General features: G+C 48.2%; 2 protein-coding genes across 2 annotated transcripts in view; one reads left to right on the plus strand and one right to left on the minus strand.

Moving 5' to 3' along the window:
* MRPS18C (mitochondrial ribosomal protein S18C) overlaps positions 1–11,999 on the minus strand; it is a 115,231-nt gene extending 103,232 nt beyond the window's left edge. Inside the window, exon 1 of the mRNA XM_085636578.1 lies at positions 11,637–11,999. Coding sequence (XP_085492704.1) covers positions 11,637–11,895 — 259 coding nt within the window. The 5' untranslated portion in view covers positions 11,896–11,999. The remainder of the gene's footprint in view (positions 1–11,636) is intronic.
* A 458-nt stretch (positions 12,000–12,457) lies between these two features.
* The window catches only part of HELQ (helicase, POLQ like), a 365,741-nt gene continuing 363,523 nt past the window's right edge, over positions 12,458–14,675 (plus strand). The window contains exon 1 of the mRNA XM_085636579.1: positions 12,458–13,678. Coding sequence (XP_085492705.1) covers positions 13,541–13,678 — 138 coding nt within the window. The 5' untranslated portion in view covers positions 12,458–13,540. The remainder of the gene's footprint in view (positions 13,679–14,675) is intronic.

Raw genomic sequence — 14,675 nt, forward strand, 5'->3', positions numbered from 1 at the left:
TCTTGCGCCTGGCGAGGGAGGCTTCCCCCGTGCAGTATCAGGGGTCGGTCCTCTCATTCTACCTGGACCATACTCTGATGGTCCAGAAAGCCCGCAGGAAATTTGTGGAGGCAAAGCGTCAACTCCGCACCCTTGAGTTGAAGTATGCAATGCTTTATCCTGCCAAGCTCAGGGTGATGGTGGACGGTAAACCTCGCTTCTTTGACAATGCCCCTGATGTCCTGGCTTTCTGCAAACAACGAGAAGGGGAGGCCCGTCGCAGCCCTGCCCGCTCGTCACGGCACTCCTCCCCAGTCAATCAACTGGCCCCCAGCGCTGAACTTTTCACTGCAGACTGAGCCATGTCTGTTTTGTGGCTTTGACCTCTTCTGTGCAGTTGATCCTGGTGGTTATTGGTGCTGGGCGTTCATGTACTGGTTAGGCGAGTTGTCTCTAAACACATTGATCCGGTAGCTTTACCCTGTTTTAATGCAATACTGGATATCTGCTCGGGTTATCTTTTTTTGTCCCTAAGGTGCACCAAATTCTCATCTTATTGTTGATTGGTGGACTCACTGTTTTATTCAATGTTCAAGTCATTTGGGTTCAGCCCGCGTGGTATGGCCTCTACAGTTATCTCTGTCTCAAATCTATGGTTCATTGTTGTGGGCATCGGCTGTCCGAGGCGTTGCCTCCCCCCTTGGATGACTCAGACTAAATTTTCAATGGGATTGGGCGTTTGAGTTTCCAAGGAGGGATCCAATTCTCGGGGCCCGGGGGCTCAGGTGTGGGTGGTGGGCAGGAGTTTGGGCGGTGCGGGTTATGTGCGGTTGTATATGTTTTTTTTTTTTAATGATTTCGCTGGTTGAGTTTCCCGTTCTGGTAGCCTTCACCGGGCTGATGATATACTGGTTGTATGCTCGTCGATTTGGTTTGATATGGTTATGGCGATGGCCCCCGAGGTGAAAGTTAACATGCTCACATGGAATGTCAGGGGGCTTAATAACCAGAGGAAGTGTAAATTGGTTTTGGCATATTTGAAACGTCATGAGACAAAGATAGCCTTTTTACAAGAGACCTACCTTCCTCCCCAGGGTTCCCCTCCAATTGCTTCCTCTTGGGGATCCAACAGGTTTTTCACCAGCTATAGTACATATTCCCAGGGGGTCTGCACTTTAATTCACAGTTCTCTCCCTTTTACACTCCAGGATAAAGCGGAAGATCCGCAAGGACGCTATTTACTAATTAAGGGAACACACCTGGGCCAAACAATCCTTCTCCTTAATATTTACGCCCCAAATACTGATGACCCCGTCTTTTTTGGTAATCTGCATGCCCTGTTGAACTGCCAAGATTACAACATTCTCTTTTTAGGTGAGGACCTCAACCTCTGGCTCAATCATGCTCTAGACTCCTCAAACCCTCAGGCATCCCCTAAGGTTTGCTCCATTGCGGTATTTAATGACCTGATACATTCTTTGGACCTCCTCGACGTCTGGCGTAGGCATCACCCATTGGCCCCCGGCTACACGTTCTACTCAGCACCCCACTCAACACACACTCGTATTGACTACGTTTTTGCTACTGCCGCAGGGTGTTGCTGGGTGGAGGGTATGAACGTACAGCCCCGTACCTTATCAGACCATTCCCCTGTACTTTTGCACCTGAACATTCCACATTCGGCTGGGTGGGAACGGAGATGGTCTTTTCCAGCCTCGGCCCTGCTCGACGAGGTGTTCCGCTCAGACGTCCAGGAAGCTATTACGGAGTACTTCGCTCTCAACACTGGCATGGTGGGGAGTTATCGTTCCCAAACAGACCGGGGTTTTACTGGCTGTGCGTGGCAGCCTGGGTAAAGTAGGAGCCGAATTGGCGTTACTGGACGAATCCTCCCTAGATCCGCATGTACAGGCTAAGCGCAATACCCTCCTGCTGCACTTCAATTATCATGCTGACAGGGAGGCCTCCCTGCTTGGTAAATACCAGTTGGCTCGGCACTACAGCGAGGGCGAACGCCCTGGCAGGATGCTGGCTCGCTTGGTAAGCCCCCCGAAGGGGACAGGACATATCACGTCCATTAAGCGTGCGGAGGGCACGCCTGCCACATCTGATACGGACATTGTGGCGGAGCTGGTGGCCTACTATCGGTCCCTTTACTCCACTATGCTTCCCGACAAGTTTACACAGCACCTGTCCAATCTGGAGGAAGTAGCCATGGTTTGGCTTACTAAATGCCAGGCTGATTTTTTAGCGGACCCCTTTACGGTTGAGGAAATCTCGCTTGCCATGGATGCACTCTCCGGCTCCAAAGCGCCGGGCCTTAATGGACTCTCTGGAGCGTTTTATAAAGCATACAAGGACAGTTTGGCGACCCAACTTCTTGAGGTGTTTGCTGAGGCAGATTACGTTTTGCTTTTCGTCCGTCATCCCCAAACTAATTTGCAGCCCTTAATCGATGAGATTGAACGATTTAGCTCTGGGGTAAATCAGCGCTATTTCCTATTACGGATGTGGCAGACGGGTCGGAGTATCCCTTACAGGTAGCTCGGGAGACTACAAAATAGCTTGAGGTGTATCTCCATAGAGACAAAGGCCAGGTTATACAACTCAGCTACAGGCCGGCTATGGAACACCTCACTACGCAAGTGGAGCGATGGATACAACTACCCCTATCCATGGCGGGCCGTATCGCACTTATAAAGATGAAGGTTTTGCTTCGTTTTCTATATTTTTTTCGCACCATACCCATTCCTCTCACCAATGCCTTTTTTGCTCAACTACGCGGGCTCCTCATCTGGCTGATATATGCTGGTCGTAGACCTAGGGTCGCATGGGACACTCTTACACTTCCATATGCGCTGGGGGTTTGCGGTTCCGGACCCTCAACTGTATTTCTTGGTAGCACAGGCTAAATTTGCACACCACTGGTTCCACCCGGATACCCTATACCAAAACAGATAAGGAACTAGCTGCTCCGACTCCTCTTGCGTCTCTGCTTCCGAGAGGAATCGCCCTCGATCCGCAGGACATCCAACCTCTGGCTACCACGTGCTAGGCTTGGCGCAAACTAAACTTGCTATTTGGCCCCGGCCCTCTTTACTTTCCCGCCGCTGGCTCACAATCCATTCTTACCTCTCACCACTGACAGGGGGGTCTGTCTTGGCCACACTCCATAAACTGGGGATGGACACCTTCGGATCCCTGTTCCCGGATGGCCAGGCACTAAGATTATCTGACCTGACGCAACTCCCCGGACTGACTGGCGTAGACTCCCTAAACGTGGCCCGGCTTCAGGGGACCCTTTGGGTCGCTTTCTCCACCTTCCCCGCCCCGTACGAAGACTTTCCCCCGCTTACCATACTCATTGCGGACGACACTGGATCGCACTTAGTCACAAAACTGTATAAGGCCTGTTTGAAGCTCTGTGTGGGACGGGAGGACTCGACAGAGGTGGGAGGGCGAACTTGGACATCCGCTGACTGACAAGGAGTGGGCCTTCTGTCTCGAGCAAACCCATAATGTATCTCCCAACCATAGGCATAAATTGCTTCATTTTAAGTTGTCCATAGAATTTACATAACCCCTAGCCAACGGGCAAAGTGTGACCCCACTAAACCCACAAATTGCCCTAAGTGTAATATTTTAGATGCCGATTTTGCACATATGGCCTGGGCTTGCCCTCCAATTTTGGCTTACTGGCAGGAAGTCTTTGAAAAGCTGACGCAAATTATAGACTCTTCTCTAGCACACTCCCCTGAAATAGGTCTGCTAGAACTGGCTAATCGCAGTAAACTCGGTTATAGGCGCTTTGCGGCGATAGCGTTACTTTTGGCCAAACAGGAGATTACTGCCTTATGGGGCGCAAGGGCTTGACCGGCTAAATCTGCCTGGCTTCGTAGCCTGGCATATTGTAGCGTCCAATCTGAAATATACGCTACGCTTCAGCTCCCAACCTCCAGACCCCGAGACATCTGGTGTGTTTATGGCACGCACTTCCAGCGAACATTACTTGCTTCGCAGGATGCTACTACCCCGACAGCCTCCCAAGCCATTGAATGACCAGCATACTAGCTGCCTATGTCACTCACCTGGTCCGTATTCCCCACTATCCACGTTTCCGCATGCGGGAACGATGCACCACAGACACCTGGTGTGTCGTATTGTGTCACAGTCCGGTTAACTCGCACTTCAAATACTGGAACTCACTTAATCTCTATTCTTCATCTGGATATGTTGTGGTAAATGTTCTATGTGATTTATATTTTTTGTGATTTGCTGCTGTATTTCAGTAGTTTTGGTATAATTTTGCTTTTTTGTGGTGCGTATTTGATATTTTTTTTAATTGTATACCTTGAAGTCGGATATCATTTATGTCACTGATATGTTTGTTTTATGTGTGTATATTTTCGATAAAAATTCACCCAAAAAAATAACTATCATCTTAATGAATGACTTAATGCAGTAACATAATCTGATGAACTATGGTGACACACTTCTCTGTGTTAAAGAAATACAGTTTAAATTTTTTTTTTATATTTTCACAAGACTTTATCATATTTATATGCAATATATGTTGTTTGCTTTACATGCTAAATATTTTCAAGACTCAGCTCGTGAACAGACTGCTAGAGCCAAGCCAGACACTTCGCTCGCTTCAGCTCCTCTTGTTAACTTGTTGACTCGCCCGCCTTTCGTTTTTAGGTCTCGCCAAGCGACACAGCGCATGCGCTGCTCGCTTGGCGAGATCTATTGTTGTCGATTTAGCTTCCGAAGGGGAACAGGAGATGTGCACGCGCCCGGACAGGCGATGTGCACGTGTACGGCTCGCGGCGTTTGAGCACAACGTGCGCATGGTGCGCTTTCACTTTCCTAGTTTATATATTCTGTGAGCCTGAGGGAGAAGGAGTTGAATATTATTATGGCACTGTAAACATTTAATGGCAAGAAAACATTGCAGACATTAATAACAGGCATCTGTAAAACGGGCACTGTCGCGCTACAAGGCCCGGCATTGGTGTGCGCTTTTTTACTCGTCTTTGAACCCTCTGTCCAGGTCAGCTGTTTTCAGTGCAGGGACAAGGAGTGCAAGTTCGCGTTTTCCCTGAATAAGTACAGATTTCTAACCACAGACGTTTTGCGAGGGCTTCCGCGCTAACGGAACGCCTTCCTGTCAGGATGAAATATGGATTCCTATCCCGGCCTGCCTGCTTGGCGCACCTCCCACTGTTTAGACGGTGCACGCTGCCGAATCACGGAGACCCCAGGCCTCGCCTTCGAATCACTCATTCCATCAGAGCGCCCCTCCTCACCCCCTCGGCATCGGTCTGAGGACAGGCTCAAGTGTGGGAGAATACAGTAAGAGTGTCCTGGGTAAAAGATTTTGGGGATTTTTGTAGTTACATTATTTACACGTGACAACTAGACTTACACAAATGGCTTTGCGAATGAGGTCCTGTGTGTGCAACACCCATCCTACATCGTAGGAGAAGGGGTTACCTTCAAACTAGGAGAAGAAAGCAGACCCTATCTGTTAACAGCAAAAACAACAATTGATGGACAGAATGCAGAACAATGTCATACATTCACCCCAGTACAGAGATCTGGGCCTAAATCCATCGTTTTTTTTGCTCACCATGCCATTCCAGTTTGAACCCAGCCATATGCAAATCAGTCTTGACCCTGTGCCCCATGGGAACAGTCCAGCCCGAACTGCCAAGCCAGGTCCTCCCTGGACTGGAAACAAGCATCCTAGGACCGGTTTCGGGCTTTCAGCCCTCGTCAGCCAGGATAGCCTGATTCCAGTGGCATGGAGAGCAAGGGACTCACGTCTGAGCATACCCTTCCCACTCGGGGTGACAAATGCAAAAACAACAATTGATGGACAGAATGCAGAACAATGTCATACATTCACCCCAGTACAGAGATCTGGGCCTAAATCCATCGTTTTTTTTGCTCACCATGCCATTCCAGTTTGAACCCAGCCATATGCAAATCAGTCTTGACCCTGTGCCCCATGGGAACAGTCCAGCCCGAACTGCCAAGCCAGGTCCTCCCTGGACTGGAAACAAGCATCCTAGGACCGGTTTCGGGCTTTCAGCCCTCGTCAGCCAGGATAGCCTGATTCCAGTGGCATGGAGAGCAAGGGACTCACGTCTGAGCATACCCTTCCCACTCGGGGTGACAAATGCAAAAACAACAATTGATGGACAGAATGCAGAACAATGTCATACATTCACCCCAGTACAGAGATCTGGGCCTAAATCCATCGTTTTTTTTGCTCACCATGCCATTCCAGTTTGAACCCAGCCATATGCAAATCAGTCTTGACCCTGTGCCCCATGGGAACAGTCCAGCCCGAACTGCCAAGCCAGGTCCTCCCTGGACTGGAAACAAGCATCCTAGGACCGGTTTCGGGCTTTCAGCCCTCGTCAGCCAGGATAGCCTGATTCCAGTGGCATGGAGAGCAAGGGACTCACGTCTGAGCATACCCTTCCCACTCGGGGTGACAAATGCAAAAACAACAATTGATGGACAGAATGCAGAACAATGTCATACATTCACCCCAGTACAGAGATCTGGGCCTAAATCCATCGTTTTTTTTGCTCACCATGCCATTCCAGTTTGAACCCAGCCATATGCAAATCAGTCTTGACCCTGTGCCCCATGGGAACAGTCCAGCCCGAACTGCCAAGCCAGGTCCTCCCTGGACTGGAAACAAGCATCCTAGGACCGGTTTCGGGCTTTCAGCCCTCGTCAGCCAGGATAGCCTGATTCCAGTGGCATGAAGAGCAAGGGACTCACGTCTGAGCATACCCTTCCCACTCGGGGTGACAAATGCAAAAACAACAATTGATGGACAGAATGCAGAACAATGTCATACATTCACCCCAGTACAGAGATCTGGGCCTAAATCCATCGTTTTTTTTGCTCACCATGCCATTCCAGTTTGAACCCAGCCATATGCAAATCAGTCTTGACCCTGTGCCCCATGGGAACAGTCCAGCCCGAACTGCCAAGCCAGGTCCTCCCTGGACTGGAAACAAGCATCCTAGGACCGGTTTCGGGCTTTCAGCCCTCGTCAGCCAGGATAGCCTGAATGTATGCATTGTCAGCATTCCGTCCATCATTTGTTTGTTGTAACGCTTTTCGCCCTAAGTGGGATGGGTATTCCCAGACGTGGGACCCGTGCTCACTACGCCACTGGAGTCAAGCTATCCTGGCTGATGACGGCTGATAGCCAGAAACCGGTCCTAGGATGCTTGATTCCGGTCCAGGGAAGACATGGCTTGGCAGTTCGGGCTGGACTGTTCCCATGAGGCACAGGGTCAAGACTGATTTGCATATGGCTATGTCTGAACTGGGGTGGTGTAGTGGGCAAAAGAACGATGGATTTAACCCAGATCTCTTGACTGGGGGAGAATGTATGCATTGTCAGCATTCCGTCCATCATTTGTTTGTTGTAACGCTTTTCGCCCTAAGTGGGATGGGTATTCCCAGACGTGGGACCCGTGCTCACTACGCCACTGGAGTCAAGCTATCCTGGCTGATGACGGCTGATAGCCAGAAACCGGTCCTAGGGTGCTTGATTCCGGTCCAGGGAAGACATGGCTTGGCAGTTCGGGCTGGACTGTTCCCATGAGGCACAGGGTCAAGACTGATTTGCATATGGCCATGTCTGAACTGGGGTGGTGTAGTGGGCAAAAGAACGATGGATTTAACCCAGATCTCTTGACTGGGGGAGTATGTATGCATTGTCAGCATTCCGTCCATCATTTGTTTGTTGTAACGCTTTTCGCCCTAAGTGGGATGGGTATTCCCAGACGTGGGACCCGTGCTCACTACGCCACTGGAGTCAAGCTATCCTGGCTGATGACGGCTGATAGCCAGAAACCGGTCCTAGGATGCTTGATTCCGGTCCAGGGAAGACATGGCTTGGCAGTTAAGGCTGGACTGTTCCCATGAGGCACAGGGTCAAGACTGATTTGCATATGGCCATGTCTGAACTGGGGTGGTGTAGTGGGCAAAAGAACGATGGATTTAACCCAGATCTCTTGACTGGGGGAGAATGTATGCATTGTCAGCATTCCGTCCATCATTTGTTTGTTGTACCCCTATCTGTTAACAAGCATTTGCAATGCAATAGGTCTCGCATTTACGCAAGTTTGAGCAATTGACATTGCAAATAATAATTCCTTTTAGTTTTGTTTTAAAAACATAAATAAAAGGCATTGTTATTTACAATGCCAATAGCTGAAACTCTCGTAACTGCGAGACCTATTGCATTGCAAATGCTTGTTATTTGTGTTGAGGAAGGATGTAATGTATTCATTTCCGTCTGACAGGAGCGTCACTTGCTGGCATGAGAGAAGGGCCGCCCGCACAAAGTGTGTGCGGATAGGATAAGGGGAAGCATGTGCATGGGGAACAAAAAAAGCACTGAGCAGAGTACTCACCACTTGTGGAAATGTAAACAAACTATTTCTTTATAATAAAAGAACTTCCACTTTGCAAACTATATTATCTATTACATTACACACCAATGCGATCTATCAATGAATGTACATACAGGCCAATTGACCAGATTCCGGTGGGAACTCCTGATTTATGAAGCCACAAATAGCTTTATTTTAGCTGTCTCCCATCTGAAATTGCCTCTGCTTTAATAAAGGTAAATGGGGAAAATCCATTATCCGGACTAGCGTGCTACTCGCCGAAAAAACGCTTCAACACCCTATCAGGGGTTGCAAGCTGTTAGACCTGGCACCTTGCCGTGAGTCTCCCTTCCACTTTTTTGTTGCTGTGCCTCATGTTTTGCTGGTGTTAGCTGCTCAGAGCACTGTGCCACTGCCAACCAGTGCCACAGTGCAAGTGCTCCCTATTTAAAATGTATATGTTGGTGGTATTCCATGATTGGCTTATTTGGTTTACTGTCAAACCCCAGTAAAGTGCACCAGGAGTGCCCAGGGCTTGTAAATACAAATGTTGCTGGTGGACTTGCAGCACTGGTTGTGCCACCCACAGAAGCGGCCTGGTAAAATGTATCTGAGGTCTGCCATTGCAGAACCTGCATGCAGTCTGGTACTGTCATGTTGACTGGGCAAGTGCACCCACTTGCCAGTCCCTAAACCTTCCCATAACTTCATGTTAGTCACCCCTCTGGTAGGCCCAAGGGCAGGGTGCATTGTAAGCATAAGGTAGGACAAGCCCTGATGTGGGTGGCATGTCCCAATAGTGAATTACAGCCATTTTCGTTTTTCACTATTGTAAGGCTACCTGTTCTCCATAGGCCAGAATGGGCTGTTAGAATTGTTACATTCTATGATCCTAACAGACCCAGGGAACATGGTAGAAATTCGAGTTTAGTATGCCTGAACTCAGAATAATAAAATACATCTTTTAGTAAAGTTTATTTTAATATTCTGTGTTTGCAAATAACACTTTTAGAAAGTTGGTATTTGCTTGCCTGACCATTTCAGCCCGCCTCTGCTAGGATGTGTATCTGCCTGTCTGGATGTGTGAGTGACAGGGCTGGGGAAACCCAGAGGGGCAGGGCTAGGTAGCCTGGTGGTGAATAGAGAGATTGACAGCCAGATGGGTGGGAGGAGTACACCTGGACTCTGAATAGGGTTGTGCTCTGCCACCACAATGCTGGCTCCACCTCCTGTGGAGCAGCTGATGTCTCTGCCCTGCACCCTGAATAGAAAGGCAGAGTCATGTCAACAGAGTGCTCAAGAACTGGTTTGGACAAGGCAAAGGCCCCTCTACCCCAGAGGAACAAAGGAATTAGGGGTATAAGTATTGGGACCCTGCTCCCAAGAAATTAGATCCTGCTGAAACAAGAAGAACCTCTGCCAGAAGAGAAGGAACTGGGAAAGCTGTAAGGAGGAGTACTGTCCCTGACCTGGGGGATTGGCCTGCAATGGTTGTCTTGCTGCTGAAGGAGAGGAGAAAGACTACAAAGACTTTATTTCAACTTGTGCTTTAAAAGATCTCCAAGGGCTTGTGCTGAGCTTGCCCCCTGAACGAAGTCCCAGGACCAGTGGACTTCACCCCCAGCTCCCCAAAGTCTTTTGGAAGTGCCTGCTGCGGTTGTTGGGCCTTCTAAGGGACTGCGTGTCGCAAGGAGCTGGAAGCGCGACTCAAGAAGGAGAAGCGTGCCGCTGTCGGAGCTGTTGCCGTCGCATCTCGCAGAGAGCGTCGCCGCTGCAGCATCGCATCGAGCGGAAGCGTCTCGCATCATTCCGGAAGTGTCTCGCTACGCCGAAGAAACGTGTCGCCATCGCAGCTGTCGCATTGCACCGCATCGAGAGAAGAGTCTCGCATCGAGGAGGAAGCGTGTCGCCATCGCAGCCTTCGTAGTTGTCGCATTGCACCGCATCCAGAAAAGCGCCTCGCATCCACGGAGAAGCGTGCCGCCGTCGGAGCCGCTATCGTCGCATCACGCAAGGGGGTGTCGCCGCTGCAGCATCGCATCAAGCGGAAGCGTCTCGCAAACGTCGGAGAAGAGCGCCGCTGCCAAGGCCGCTGTCGTCGCATCTCGTCATGGGTGACGCCGCTGTAGCTGACGCATCGAGTCAAGCCTTCTCGCAACATCGGAGAAGCGTAACGCATCTGGAAGATCTTCACGTCTTTATTTCTTTTGCACCAAGAACTACATCGCATCACATCGTTGCAACACTTTCGTTGCCCTGCGTGTCGCATCTAAGGTACATTGACTTAAAGTGTTGCATTTAAGAACTTAAGAGAACTAAGCAATCTTCTACCAACTAAAGTAACCGTATTGTGTATTTTTGTCGTTTAATGGTCTTGTGGTAACTCTATATAAAGAATCCTTATTTTATAATATAAACCTGTGTGGTGTCCACTTGTAGCAATGTCACTTGGTTACTGTATGTGTTCACAAATGCTTAACCTATAACGCCCTGAGATAAGCCTTGTCTGCTCGCGCCAAGCTACCTGGAGGGTGAGCAGGGGTTATTTGAGGAGTGTACCCCCTTATCCTGACTAGAGGAAAGGTTCCCTGCTTGTCACAAGTACCTACCTGTGCCAACCAGAGAACCCGGATTCTAACACAAGCGCTATATAAATGCAAACCTTTTTCCTTCTTCTATCCCTCCACTATCCTTCTGAATCCAAATAATTAACACATCTACCACTCAAATTACTTATATTTCACTATACTAATTCACCACTAATGCTTTACGGGTTCCGGAGAAGCATGCTAGTCGCCGAAAAAGCGCTGTGACGCCTTGTCAGGGGTAGTAAGCACTATATAAATGCAAATACAATACAATTATCCTGAATTGTTTTTCAAACTCTCCCACTTTCCTGGTCTTAAAAGTTGGCATGTATGACAAGTGGAATTGCCTGAACCAAAGTTATTACGGTCAGAACCTCACAACGAAAGACAAACCATGAAAACTAATGGCAGAAGTGGGCGGATTCAATCCCCCACTGTATCTATACTACTTATTGCACTTACCACTTTCTCTTTACTAATATTACACTTTTGAATAATTCAGAACAAGAGGCGAATAAAATCAACTAAAGCCTATAACTAGAACTAAAATAATACATTGCACGGAGTCCGCACACACCGTTGCTCTGCAGACCTGTACATCAACAAAACCCTGGACCTCTCTTAACACATGCCATACCTGCTGTGGCAGAGGAAGCTACTGTCCTGCTCACACAGAAACCAAACCGGCTTCTCAATCCGGTCACCGAAGCCATTATCAGCATCCTGGTGTACCCTCCGCAGCAGAGGAAACACACAGAACCGATGTCCTTCACAATGAATCGAAGACACACGGACAGCCACCAAAGAGGAAGACAGAACAGAATAACGAAACCAGCCCACGGTTCCTTCAGGACGCCTGACAATGTAGGAGGAGCCGTGTCCTCTGCAGCGGCCATATTAAGGACGGTCAAAAATCGGCATTCTGTAGTCCGTGGTTGTACATTAATAAAACTGTAGATGCTTTGTTCTACAGGTGCAGCCTCACATGGCCCCACCCTAGGTTCTCCCTTGCTGGTTTTACCCGCTGGTACACGCGATCAATTACAAATTATATGCACATAGGTTGGTAGCACAACGGCAGACATGTTAGTGTCAGGCCATCCGTTGCATTAATTTCTTCTTTACGCTCATAGCACCTATTGTAGTTTCCGTTCGCGACTTCTGTCCTTCAGTTTTGGGCACGCAATCGATATGCTTTGTTGCATGCTCCTATTAATGGCAACAAGTAAATACGAATTATTCTCGTTCTGGTCGCCTTATCCAAGCATTTCAATTGGGGTATTTCAGTGACGCCTGAATCTGCTTTATTTGCTTTATTTTTGCCCACGAAATTTGATTTGCATTACTGAATTGCCGGCACTGAAAAAAATTCCACATAGTCCGTAATGGGCGCTATTATTTCACTCAGTTCACTAGGAGCCTCTCATGAAGCCCGTCTTTTGTGTCGTTACTCTTGTCTGCGCTGGTTAATATTTTATTTGAATGTGCAGCTGTGTGTTCGTTCGGGAGTTTCGCTTAGCCGGGTGCAGATCTTGGTAGCTGAAGTCCCTTAGTAACCTCAGTCAGAACATGTTTTTATTTTCTTTGAAAACCGACTCCCAAGGCGTAGTTGGATATCTGGGGTTGTGTGGTGTATAGGAAGTGGTGGAAGTTGGCAAAGTGTGCCAAGCACCGACATTAATGCTCGTCTTGTACAACTGCTAGACTGGGACAACTAGATAGTAGACGCCTCACCCAAACAACTATTTAACACCCATACCTGCTCCCGCCACCTAGGTAATCAACTAAACAATCGAAAATTTTAAAGCAAATTTAGAAGCAGGTAAATCTCCTAAAAAGCACCCTAAAACCTAATTGGAACAGGCATGATCACGCCTTTAGGGCAAATCTAGGGAAACCCACCCTAAGCGACAAGTCTACATTCGATGAAGCAGTTAAAACCTTTAAAAGCGGAGGAGGTCTCATTAGAGGTGTCGCCTCTAAATTGGAAGCATTTCTCACTTTCCAGCAAATACAGAGCAACCATCTCGCTTAAGAAAAGGACCCAGCCGAATGAGAAGATTCCCACTCATCCAACAGCAGCATTCAACTTTTTAGCAAATAGCGCCTTGAAACAGCAAGCCTAGACGCGCATCACATCCCTCGGAAGCATCACCACTCTCTAAAGAAGAACCTCGGAGCCTGGGCAATGTGCTGTCGACTCTAGTGCTGCTGACCCATGTCGCTTGAGCATTTGGTAGAACTGCAGTTGGCGCTGGTCATGCTCCTCTGTTGTAAGTACCCCATTCAGCGATCGTGGTGTCCTAGGGCTTATGGAATGGTGCTTACCTTTCCCAGGCACCTGCGCTTGGAAATTATTCACTGACATGTCCCAGGCTGTAGTTTCAGAGGAGCAGATCACCTTTGCCCTGCACGCTGCAATTCCAAATTGCCAAGAAGACAAAACGTTTTGTCCAAATAGCAAACGCTGTTAACTAGAAAGAACAGTGCTCACCTCTGCTGGGACAGCCCCCGCCTTGTAGCTGTAACTGTGTTTAGTCCATGGATGTCGGTGGTCTCCCAAGAGTGCAGCGTCGGGTGACCTCAGTGCGCAAAAGGAGCCTCCCACCGGGTCATAGTTACCTTACTCCTGACAGCAAGAAGAGAAGTCCGCGTGCAGAAGATGATTCCCTGGGGCAGGTAAACGGGAATGGGGCTAGTGTATAACGGATGGAAAGAGCAGAAGAGATGGCTACATGTGCTCTGCCAGAATTATGTTAGAGATCTAACCGTATTCTGTCATTCCCTGTTCATTAACCCCATGTGACTTTGCTGCTTCGTTTCATTTTCTGTGCTTGCTCTCAATCCCTTGAATTTACCTCTGCCTCCCATTCGGTCGCCTGTGCCCCTTTGCTAGTTTGATTTGTGTCCTCCCTAAATACGCTTTTTTATCTTACAGTTCTCGTTTAAGAGTTTATGTTGCTTTGTTGCATTTTATAATTATTATATTTATGTGCCCTTTTCGTTAATCCTGCACATCCCTTTGACAGATGTGCAGTATATCTAACAAACTTTGGTCACTGGCTGTTGATGTATTAGAAATTACTTTAAAGCAAGCTATTTAGAATACCGATTTACATACGCTGACAGCAAGCCACACTGTGTAGGGTGTGTGGTTGGAAGGGTGGTGTTTTAGTAATGAGCCTGTGTAGGAAGTGTTTTCATGTCGTGCAAATGAATGTGACTTTACAACGCGATCAAAATGATCGCGGAACGTTACATCGTAGTTTTTACAACGCAAGTTGTTGCAACTTGCGCTGGACTTGGGAATAGTATGATTTACAATTCCAACACCAGTCTACGTACAGTAGGGAAGCTGTTGGAATAGTAAATCATACTATTCCTAAGGTTAGAACGCCATCCAGCGCAAGTCGTTGAAACTTGCGTTGTATTACCCGCGATGTAAAAGCAATGCCCGCGTGGTAATGGATGTTTCTCGTGCAAATGAGCACTGGGGAGCGGTTATTATATTACGGAACACAGCTCATGGCAGTGAGTTGGGCAAGGGTATGTGAAAGATACACACTCATTATAGTTGTAGTGAGGACTAAAACATAGAGACAACTGCATAGCACCAGAATAGCTCAGAAACCCAGTGATTGTATTGTAATTGCATTTATATAGTGCTTACTACCCC

The sequence above is a fragment of the Triturus cristatus genome, chromosome 2_1 (assembly GCF_964204655.1).
Source record: "Triturus cristatus chromosome 2_1, aTriCri1.1, whole genome shotgun sequence".
Lineage (NCBI taxonomy): Eukaryota > Metazoa > Chordata > Amphibia > Caudata > Salamandridae > Triturus > Triturus cristatus.